The sequence below is a fragment of the Gigantopelta aegis genome, chromosome 1 (genome assembly GCF_016097555.1).
Source record: "Gigantopelta aegis isolate Gae_Host chromosome 1, Gae_host_genome, whole genome shotgun sequence".
In the NCBI taxonomy this organism is placed as follows: Eukaryota; Metazoa; Mollusca; class Gastropoda; order Neomphalida; family Peltospiridae; genus Gigantopelta; species Gigantopelta aegis.
Window position 1 is genome coordinate 2658904 of NC_054699.1, and position 12395 is coordinate 2671298.

Here is a 12395-nt window from a genome sequence, read left to right on the forward strand (position 1 = left end):
CCCCCCTGAACCGCCATGGGACGCTGTCTCCTCCTACTTCCCGATCTCTTCTGTCTATTGTCACCATCATAAAGGGTGACAACAGCCATGCTCCCATTGTGTTCAATGTGATACTTGGCCAAACAGCCAAGCTCGCGCAACACAGCCCCAAGGTTGGTGGGGGAGAGAAACCTCGACGTTTGCTAAACACAACTGCATTGTAGCACAGCTCGAGTAGGAGTGATGTTAGTAGGAATATAATTGAACAAAGTGTGCCTGGAATGGGACAGCATGCCCAAATGCACCCTAAAACAAACTTAATGCACCTTGTGCGACAATTGCCAAGACTAAACCTGCCGAATCGAAATATTGCAATAGGCCGCCTCCAGTTACGTAAATTGCAGTCAGCAGTTGCACGCCACATGAATGTCCATCAGAGCACTATTTCACGTCTCTGGGACAGATACCAGCAGTTTCAATCAGCTGAAGACCGGTCCAGCAGTGGAAGACCTCGCATAACAACTGCAGCACAAGATCGCTACATCCGGGTTCTGCACTTGTGTCACTGAACTGCCACAGCAACGAACACTGCTGGACTTATACCTGGTTTAAGACGGGTGTCTGCACAAACCATTCGGAACCGACTTCGAGAAGCTGCTTTACGGGCTAGGAGACTGTATGTTCGCCCCGTCCTGCGACCTCAACATCGACATTTACGTGTTCGCTGGAGCACGAATGTATAGGAGTGGAACTTGGGGAAACTGGCGGCGAGTATTGTTCAGCGACCAGTCACATTTCCTTCTACAGTAACGTGATGGACGACAACGTGTTTACAGAAGTGAACTTGTGTTCGTACAAGGTAACCTGACAGCTGTACGCTACCAGGATGAAATTCTTCGCCGTCGTATGCTTCCCATTTTGGATCAACAGAGAAAACTCTTTCAGCAGGACAATGCCAGGCTGCATACAGCACATGCAACAATGGATTTCCTACAGAATGAAAACATTAATGTGCTGACATGGCCATCAAGATCACCAGATCTCAACCCCATTGAAAGGGACGAACTGGACAGACGTGTATGCCAGCGTGACCCGGAGCCTCAGAAGCTTCCGCAACTGTCACATGCACTGCAGAAAGAATGGGCTAGGATTCCGAGACTCATTCAGTCTATGCCAAGGAGATGTCGCACAGTGATTGCTGCTGCTGGTAGCCACACAAGGTACTGATTTCAGTGCCCTTATGCGATGCTGCTTGGTGACGAAAACGCTTCCACTACCGTCAGTCGATAGCAAGAACATTGTCACATACTCATGTCGAATTTTACTGTCATACGATCATAAATAATGAAATTATGCCACTTGGTATTAAAGAGACAATTCCATGAATATTTCACCTATGCGTTTCTTTTTTGACAGAGTATATATTTTAAATGTCTTAACAAAACATCACCTTATATTAAAGGCATATTGTCACAGTTCACTGACCTATCTAATGGTCTAACAAAGTATTGCCTGAGCAAAAATAATTTGATTTGTCCCTAAATGTACTTTATTCAACCATCTTCATAACCACCATACTCCATTTATTAATGATATTTCAAAAATTAAAATTGCTGAGAGGGTTGACATGGATTTTACTCCATCATGGTTCAGTTAAGGTGATGCAATAGCTAGATTTGGTTTCCAACAATTAATGTAATTTCTATTTATTATCCATTTTTAGAGAAATAAGGTCCTTAAATTTGCGACAGTATGCCTTTAAAGTTAAAAAAAAAAAAGTAATAAGAATTACCAGGACAGATCAAGCCGTGCAAAGCTGGACAGGTAGCTGTACTTGAAAGATCTGGTGAAACATTTCTCATTTCCAGCTGCTCCACCATTGGGAAGTGACGATTCCTCAATGTCGGGGGACATGTCTCCGACATCTTCAAATATTTCATCATCTGAAACACAGTCAAAATTCATTATCTTCACGTGTCAAGGGACCAAACCGAATACAAGCCTTGAGATAAGAAACTGACACAACAACAGGTTACGTCAAAAACAGAATATGTTAATTTATAGCTTACGATAGGCTAATTTTATGACTCCTCGTTAAAATTAAGAAACTTCTCCATGGTTATACAATTCATTATATAGAAATATGTTGTATGCTTTGTTTTCATTTATTTATTTAAAAAATTTTTTTTTTAAATAATTGTTGTTGTTTTTCAAATTGAAGGCTATTCTCTGTATTTTTCCAATCACATAACCTGAATGTCGGTTCATGTCTTATGTTGACCCTTAAACTAACTTGAGATACTGGGAGTTCAATATATGACCAATTCTTCAGAGGTACGACTCGACATATGCCAATACTTGTAGCTGCATGGTAGCGTTATTAAGTTCTTGACTAAATTTACACACAAAATACATTTATACTTTCTTTGTAAATATCTCTTCATTGGCAGATTTACTTTTACTTGCAATTCTTGACTTATATCGTTTTGAGAATATGACCTCAGAGTGTTTACTGTTATAACTATACCAGAATGTTTGCTGTTATAACTATATCAGTCTTTCCTGTTATAACCAACTAAAATATTTAGTTAAAAACCAACCAAAATGCTTACTATTATAATCATACCAGAATGTTTAACATTATAACCATACAAGAATGTTTACTGACAATATAACCATACCAGACTTAATATTGTTATAACCATGCATAAATGTTTACTATTATAACCACACCAGAATGTTTATTGACATTATAATCATACCAGAATGTTTATTGACATTATAACCATACAAGAATGTTTACTGACAATATAACCATACCAGAATGTTTACTGACAATATAACCATACCAGACTTAATATTGTTATAACCATGCATAAATGTTTACTATTATAACCATACCAGAATTGTTATTGACATTATAATCATACAGAATGTTTATTGACATTATAACCATATAAGAATGTTTACTGACAATATAACCATACCAGACTTAATATTGTTATAACTATGCATAAATGTTTACTATTATAATCACACCAGAATGTTGACTGTTATAACCATACCAGAATGTTTACTATTATAACCATGCCACAATGTTTACTATTATAACCATACCAGAATATTTACATGGCTTACACATCACAGGAAGGTTGACAACTTACGAGGCCCTCTTCTAGTTTACTATTATATCAGAATGCTTATAACCATTACTATCATAATCGACTGTTTACTGCCAGGCCAGAATGTTTATTGACATTATAGCCATACCAGAATGTTTACTGTTATAACCATACAAGGTTGTTTACTGTCATACCAATGTTTATTGATATAACAATACCAGAATGTTTACTGACAAAATAGCCAAACCAGAATGTTTACTGACCATATCAGAATGTTTACTGTTATAAATACATGACAATGTATTTTAGAATGTCTATTGAAAATATAACAGGGGACAATATTTCGAAATCTGCGGGAACCAGAAGTCGGTTCACGTGGTTTTTACCTAGGTAACTAATTGTTCGGTTATGTGAATTATATTTGCGTAACCCATGGGTTACCTGATTGGTTACCTCAAAATTACATTGAAATTATATTTTAAATACATAGTTTTTAGCTGAAACTAAGTTAAAACAAATACAAAAGAAAACATTTAAAAAAAAAAAAAAATGTCTTTAATGTTTGCTAAAGTTAACAATATTATAAAAGAGCTGAATATCAGCCCCAGTACTGAAACAAAATACAGGGGCGTAGCCAGAAATTTTCTTAGCATTATGTACATCAAAGGCGAGCCCGAGCGGGAATATTTGGGGAGCTTTTTGGAGACTTTTTTTTTTTTTTTTTTGTAATCTTTTTTTCGAGTCAATTTTAAGAGGATATTTTATAGAACAATTACAGACAGCCTCGACCTATTCCTGGATATTGTTTTTGCATTACACACATGCGTACTGTGCGTAATGGGCGCTACGCCTTTGAAATATATACATAATCATTTGGAGGGATTCCTTTTTGCGTTTTGTGGTGGCTATGCTACTTTCACTTTATCTATGGTACTTCTATACTACAGTGACGTTCCAAATGTTTGTTTTTTTAAAGCTCATTATACGATGTTAGTATTTTAAAAAATTTATGACACTTTTGGATTCCTGTTTACGTTAAAACTGTTTTTAACATGTGTAAAATTATAGGCATAAAATAGCAGCAGATAATTTAGCCGTCCCCAGCGGTCTGAGCACATTTTTAAAAAACTTTCGGCTCGACTCTATACTGAACATTTACTTTAACTGGTTGCAAATTACAACTGTTGAAATATAACGCTGTTTACTGATTTGCTGTGCATCAAGTATCTAAAATTCAGCCTAAAACACTTGTCGAAATACTAGTAGTATGTCTGCGTGAATAAACGTCCTGTAATCGTGAAGTTTGCAAGTTTTAATTTCTGAACGTTTACAGGTCATGACGTAACCAGTTTGCGGTTCGTGTAAATTTAATTTTGCGTAACTGACACGCGAACAGAATGGTGGTTTGCGTGAAATATTGTGCCCTGTATAACCATACCAGAATGTTTACTGTTATAACTATAGTAAAATGTTTATTGACAATATAACCATATCAGAATGTTTAATGACATTATAACCATATCAGAATGTTTAATGACATTATAACAATAAGAGAATGTTTATTGATATAACCATATGAGAATGTTTATTGACATAACCATATGAGAATGTTTATTGACATTATAACCATACAAGAATGTTTATTGATAATATAACCATACGAGAATGTTTATTGACAATATAACCATATCAGAATGTTTAATGACAATATAACCATATCAGAATGTTTATTGACAATATAACCATATCAGAATGTTTAATGACATTATAACCATATCAGAATGTTTAATGACATTATAACCATATCAGAATGTTTAATGACATTATAACCATATCAGAATGTTTAATGACATTATAACAATAAGAGAATGTTTATTGATATAACCATATGAGAATGTTTATTGACATAACCATATGAGAATGTTTATTGACATTATAACCATACAAGAATGTTTATTGATAATATAACCATACGAGAATGTTTATTGACAATATAACCATATCAGAATGTTTAATGACAATATAACCATATCAGAATGTTTATTGACAATATAACCATATCAGAATGTTTATTGACAATATAACCATACGAGAATGTTTATTGACAATATAACTATACGAGAATGTTTATTGACATTATAACCATATCAGAATGTTTACTGACATTGTAACCATAGGAGAATGTTTATTAACATTATAACCATATCAGAATGTTTATTGACATTATAACCATACGAAAATGTTTATTGACATTATAACCATACGAGAATGTTTATTGGCATTATAACCATACAAGAATGTTTAGACATTATAACTGTACCATAATGTTTACTGACATTATAACCATACCAGAATGTTTATTGACATTATAACCATATAAGAATGTATACTGACATTATAACCATACCAGAATGTTTATTAACATTATAACCATACCAGAATGTTTATTAACATTATAACCATATCAGAATGTTTACTGACATTATAACCGTAACAGAATGTTTATTGACATGATAACCATACCAGAATGTTTACTGACAATATAACCATATCAGAATGTTTATTGACATTATAACTGTACCAGAGTCAATCTCAGCAATGTCATGTTTCTCTGGCATGACTGGTTTCCGTAACGGGCCGACCAGTCCATTCTGCTCTCCTCGCTGCAAGTAACCCTGAACCAGCTCATCGATGTCATTGTATCGGACTGGCTGGACTTTACCCTCGGACTGAAACAAACACAACATTACATACACTAGCTGGACTTTACCCTCGGACTGAAACAAACACAACATTACATACACTAGCTGGACTTTACCCTCGGACTGAAACAAACACAACATTACATACACTAGCTGGACTTTACCCTCGGACTGAAACAAACACAACATTACATACACTAGCTGGACTTTACCCTCGGACTGAAACAAACACAACATTACATACACTGGCTGGACTTTACCCTCGGACTGAAACAAACACAACATTACATACACTAGCTGGACTTTACCCTCGGACTGAAACAAACACAACATTACATACACTGGCTGGACTTTACCCTCGGACTGAAACAAACACAACATTACATACACTAGCTGGACTTTACCCTCGGACTGAAACAAACACAACATTACATACACTGGCTGGACTTTACCCTCGGACTGAAACAAACACAACATTACATACACTAGCTGGACTTACCCTCGGACTGAAACAAACACAACATTACATACACTGGCTGCTACTACAAACATTAGGATGACAACAAGCACCTTGTTTATACAGGTACTGATAGTCTAAAGAAAATATATTTAATACTAGTATTTAATTTTAATCATCAAAAACAACAAAATATATTTAATATTTAATTTTAGTCATCAAAAACAACAAAATATATTTAGTATTTAATTTTAGTCATCAAAAACAACAAAATATACTAGTATTTAATATTTAATTTCAGTCATCAAAAACAAGAAAATATATTTAATATTTAATTTCAGTCATCAAAAACAAGAAAATATATTTAATATTTAATTTCAGTCATCAAAAACAACAAAATATATTTAATATTTAATTTTAGTCATCAAAAACAACAAAACATATTTAATATTTAATTTTAATCATCAAAAACAACAAAATATACTAGTATTTAATATTTAATTTCAGTCATCAAAAACAATAAAATATATTTAATATTTAATTTTAGTCATCAAAAACAATAAAATATATTTAATATTTAATTTTAGTCATCAAAAACAACAAAATATACTAGTATTTAATATTTAATTTCAGTCATCAAAAACAACAAAATATATTTAATATTTAATTTTAGTCATCAAAAACAAGAAAATATATTTAATATTTAATTTTAGTCATCAAAAACAACAAAACATATTTAATATTTAATTTTAATCATCAAAAACAACAAAATATACTGGTATTTAATATTTAATTTCAGTCATCAAAAACAATAAAATATATTTAATATTTAATTTCAGTCATCAAAAACAATAAAATATATTTAATATTTAATTTTAGTCATCAAACAGTCTGTTAGTGGAAAATGTCTTACAATGGAATCAAACTCAGGACCGTCCCTTTAAGAATTTATACTTGGTTACTTTACAGCACTACATGTACCTCAACTACATGCAATTTAGAACTTTATAGCTGGATATTTTAAAATATTTTACTAAGAATACAAACAATTCAAAATTAACTACTGAAAGTTTAATTTTACCTTTAAAAATGTATGTTGACATTGCTTAAATAAATTTAAAAAATGTATTAACTAATATACATGTATCTCTTCTTTGTCCTACCTGCACTGACAATTTTCCATCTTTCTGTGTTAAAATCCTATATTGATGCACACGAGATTGCCACCTGCAAAATGAAACTCTCATTATTTGATACTGTGATTATTGCATGGTAATGTGTGCTATATACAATTTATGACTAGGACACAATTTTGTAAATTACTTGATTTCCCAAGGCAAAAGTGATAAGAATAGAGTACATATTTCAAATGAGTTTGATAAATTATAAAAATGCTTTTTAAAGTTTGTTTTGTTTATTAACAGTTCTAGAGCACATTCATTTACTAATCATCGACTATTGGATGTCAAACATTTGGTAATTTTGACATATAGTCTTAGAGAGGAAACCCACTACATTTTTTCCATTAGTAGCAAGGGATCTTTTATATGCACAATCCCACAGACAGGGTAGTACATACCACAGTCTTTGCTATACTAGTCGTGGTGCACTGACTGGAATGAGAAATATCCCAATGGGCACGCCAACAGGGATCGATCCTTGACTGACCATGCATCAAGCAAGTGCTTTACCACTGAACTATGTCGAGCCCAAAATTAAGAGGCAAAGGTACAATTCTAATAACTTTTAAATATACATGTATAGTACAATCTTCGATGCACCAGTCAAGAAACATTGGCCAGAATGGGAGAAAACCCAACAGGTCCATCGAGAAAGACAGATCATACAACCCAATGCAATTCTTACAGTGCAATACAATATCTTGACTTCTAGTCATATTCTATTTATTCATGCCAAACTGCACTTATTCATATATTAACTGAAATGAATGGAACATAAACAGAGCAATATTTTTTAGTATGTGGGCCATTCAATTGTGTACCAAAAGTATAACATTTACGGATTTGACTTGTTCCATTCTTATTTAAGTAAGAGAATGCAGCAAGTCACAATATGAATGGAAGTATTAAAATTTGAGCCTATTTATGGTGTTCCACAGGGCTCAATACTATGACCTATTCTCTTTATGCTGTACATAAATGTAAGTATGCAGATCATTCACCGATATTCATGTCAAGGAAAACATTTTCTGACAAATAGAAAGAAAGAAATGTTTTATTTAACAACGCACTCAACACATTTTATTTACGGTTATATGGCGTCAGACATATGGTTAAGGACCACACAGATTTTGAGAGGAAAACCCGTTGTCACCACTACATGGGCTACTCTTTCCGATCAGCAGCAAGGGATCTTTTATTTGCGCTAAACCATGGCCTTTGTTGAACCAGTTATGGATCACTGGTCGGTGCAAGTGGTTTACACCTACCCATTGAGCCTTGCGGAGCACTCACTCAGGGTTTGGAGTCAGTATCTGGATTAAAAATCCCATGCCTCGACTGGGATCCGAAACCCAGTACCTACCAGCCTGTAGACCGATGGCCTAACCATGACGCCACCGATGCCGGTCTGACAAATAGTGTTCATATAATGAAATGTTTATTAACATAACAAAAAGACCAGATGTATGACTACAGACAAAAAGTTACAACTTAAGACATTTTCATTACAATAAATTAACAAATACATATTATGTATATGACTATATAAAAGAAGACATCTGTTCATGTATGTATTGCAGGGTTGAAACTTAGCAGTCTGGCGAGTATGGTACTAGTTGAAAAAAGAAACACACTGATACTGAATGGAATGTGACAAAACACACCGTAACTACGGTATGTTGGTGCGAACTACAGACCTGGCAGCAGAAGACATAGAACATGTTCTATATTTTAACAGCGCCAACATAATGAATAAAGATAAAATGCATATAAAAACATATTAATTAATTAAGTTTTAAACCCATACCGTCTCAAATAACATTTTATTTGGGGTAAAAGTGCAGTGTAAATTAAAAAAAAAATTCATTACAAATTACCATCAAACTGCATAGGTTAACTTTTTTTTGGTGATACAAGTTTTAAGGCAATTGATGGAACATCAAGGGATAATCTAAATGACACAACCGTAATACATGATCAGGGCCGTATATCTCTGCACAAAGAATGAATGGGCATTTGACAAAACAGTGGGTGATTCCATGGATTTCTATCTAGAAGAACAGCCACTCGCGAGGAAATCATTTGCTGGGAATTTCACCCCTCTTGCATCACCACAAAGAGGACTGCCACTCCCAGACTAGTTTACTAAAACATGCGCAGTTCTACATTTAGTCTGTTTCTACTGCATTATTTTTTACCTTGTATTGAAAATCAGATTTAATATGTTTAATTTAATGGAAACTTTGTAGAGAAACAGGTTTATTTATACTGGATTTCTTTTTCAATTTTTATTTGAGTTGGTATGGGTTTAAAACTTAATAACATGTTTTTATATGAATTTTTACTTTATTCATTATGAAGTTAAACGTCAATTCATCGGTTTTCTTTAATGCACACAGTTATCATTCAACAACAAAAAACCCACTCTAGTTTTAATTTTAGCTGTGCAGTTAATTTCCAATGTGATAATTGGAGGGCTAGTTGAATTTTGTAAAGGACCAGTAAGATTTTTCTTCAAATGACCCTGTTGGCGCCCATGGTATTCATGTTAATTTTCAACCCTGGTATTGTAGTTCTATTTTTGTTTGTACCTAAAGGCAACAGGGAAGATTAACTTTTGCTACTCTATTAACCTCATTAAATAACAGAGGACATAGGCTCCAGGAAGAGATGACAGAGGTGTAACTGATATAAATACGTACAACAGACAGAGGACATAGGCTTCAGGAAGAGATGACAGAGATATAATTGATATAAATACGTACAACAGACAGAGGACATAGGCTCCAGTAAGAGATGACAGAGGTGTAACTGATATAAATACGTACAACAGACAGAGGACATAGGCTCCAGTAAGAGATGACAGAGGTGTAACTAATATAAATACGTACAACAGACAGAGGACATAGGCTCCAGTAAGAGATGACAGAGGTATAATTGATATAAATACATACAACAAACTGAGGACATAGGCTCCAGTAAGAGATGACAGGTATAATTGATATAAATACATACAACAGACAGAGGACATAGGCTCCAGGAAGAGATGACAGAGGTGTAACTGATATAAATACGTACAACAGACAGAGGACATAGGCTCCAGGAAGAGATGACAGAGGTATAATTGATATAAATAAGTACAACAGACAGAGGACATAGGCTCCAGGAAGAGATGACAGAGGTATAATTGATATAAATAAGTACAACAGACAGAGGACATAGGCTCCAGTAAGAGATGACAGAGGTGTAACTGATATAAATACGTACAACAGACAGAGGACATAAGCTCCAGGAAGAGATTCGCTGTCACGTACTAGGAAACTCCCATCATCCCTTGCTGTCAGTAGGAGCTCTTCGGCTTGAAGTCTAGAAATACCTCTATGTAGGTACATCCTGTTCCTGTAAGATAAGATCCCTCACCTACATTTTTCTTGTCATGTGATCTGAAAAAATAAACAAGAATACAACAAAATTGAATGAATGAATGAATGAATGAATTTATGAATGAATGAATGAATGAATGAATGAATGAATGAACGTTTAACGACACCCTATCATAAAAATACATATCGGCTATTGAGTGTCACAAAAGGTAAGTATATAAAGATATTATTTAATATATAATTGTCTTGCCTACCATAAACCTTTTTGTTGTACTGTAATGATCATCCATAGGTGCAACTATAAACCAAGTTTCATTGATCTAGGAGTTATAGTTTGTGAGAAACTGATCTAAATGCGAAACTTTAACGTTAAACTTTAATGCAAAAGTTGATGCCCTTGCCACCTCCTTTGGTAAAGTAATCCCAATATCTCTCCTTTTACTTTATAAGGGTGAGACAATAACCCAAAACAATTGAAAGAAAAATAGTTAAAAGTTTGTTTTGTTTAAAGGAATTCGTCTTCGAACTGATTTTTGCAGATGCATCGCAGTGTTTTGTAATAATATCTATCACAGTAACACAGCAACGTGTATATGTGGTTTATTTTTCAATACAAAATAAACCACCATTGTCAAAGTGTTGAAATAACTGTATTATGTTTTGTATATAAATTAACCCACGTACTGAAATAATAGTCGGAGTATTTTCTTGGTTAATTGGTCTGATCTTTCCGTGGCCTGTACCTGTGGTTCTTGATTGGCAGGTATATATTTAGATGGTCCCCAGACATTCTGTCCAGACACACTAAAAAGACGTGCCTCTTTTATTAAGATCACAGGGTATTTTGTGATAACCTCAAATCGTAATGGACTTTACCAGCCGCCTTGCTTTATTACTGTAAGTAATTCTGTAAAACCCTTGATTAAGTAGACTTTCCCATCTAAAATCACAAAACTGACCAATTATGTAGTCCCAAAGAAAAGAAAATTATCACTTGGGTATCGTGATTGGTCGTTTTTGCTCGAACGTATCCTACCAATAGGCCTAATAATATGCATTTTTTCTTTGGATTTTTTGAAAGAAAAAAATACTATAACTCCATTTCGTTACATTGATGCAGACTGAAATATATTTAGTTAAATAGTTTATTATACTATCAAGTCATTTATATTGTTTTACAAGTCAGGTTGATGAAAGCGAAGCGCCTTGTCGTAAATTAGAGCGTTTGTTTACACTGTGCATAATAGAGAAGTTGGACCTGAGCTGACGTCACTTCGCCCCAAGCTATACCACCGGACGTCACAAAAACGCAACAAAATGGGTGCCCCCAGTTAGCAGGAATAATCATGGTTTTTTATTAATTCTAAAATTACGCGTTTTTCATTTGTTAAAGTGTCAGTGTGTGTTGGTGGTCCGGGTATGCATCTTTCCAACACATAAGGCTCTTGTTTGAGTTGACCGTACCTTTAACAACACGACTAGAGGATATTGATTTATTCATCATCGGCTATTGGATGTCAAACATTTGGTAATTCTGACATGTAGTCATCAGAGGCTACACCAAATAGCCA

At 34.0% G+C, this 12395-nt stretch overlaps 1 protein-coding gene across 1 annotated transcript in view; it reads right to left on the reverse strand.

The window, feature by feature from the left end:
• Positions 1–12395, reverse strand: part of LOC121368544 (phosphatidylinositol 3,4,5-trisphosphate 5-phosphatase 2A-like) — a 117014-nt gene that overhangs the window by 68727 nt on the left and 35892 nt on the right. The window contains exons 2-5 of the mRNA XM_041493284.1: positions 10709–10884; positions 7424–7487; positions 5683–5830; positions 1772–1922 (exon numbers count right to left, since the gene is read on the reverse strand). Of these exons, the coding sequence (XP_041349218.1) occupies positions 1772–1922; positions 5683–5830; positions 7424–7487; positions 10709–10833 (488 nt within the window). The 5' untranslated portion in view covers positions 10834–10884. The remainder of the gene's footprint in view (positions 1–1771; positions 1923–5682; positions 5831–7423; positions 7488–10708; positions 10885–12395) is intronic.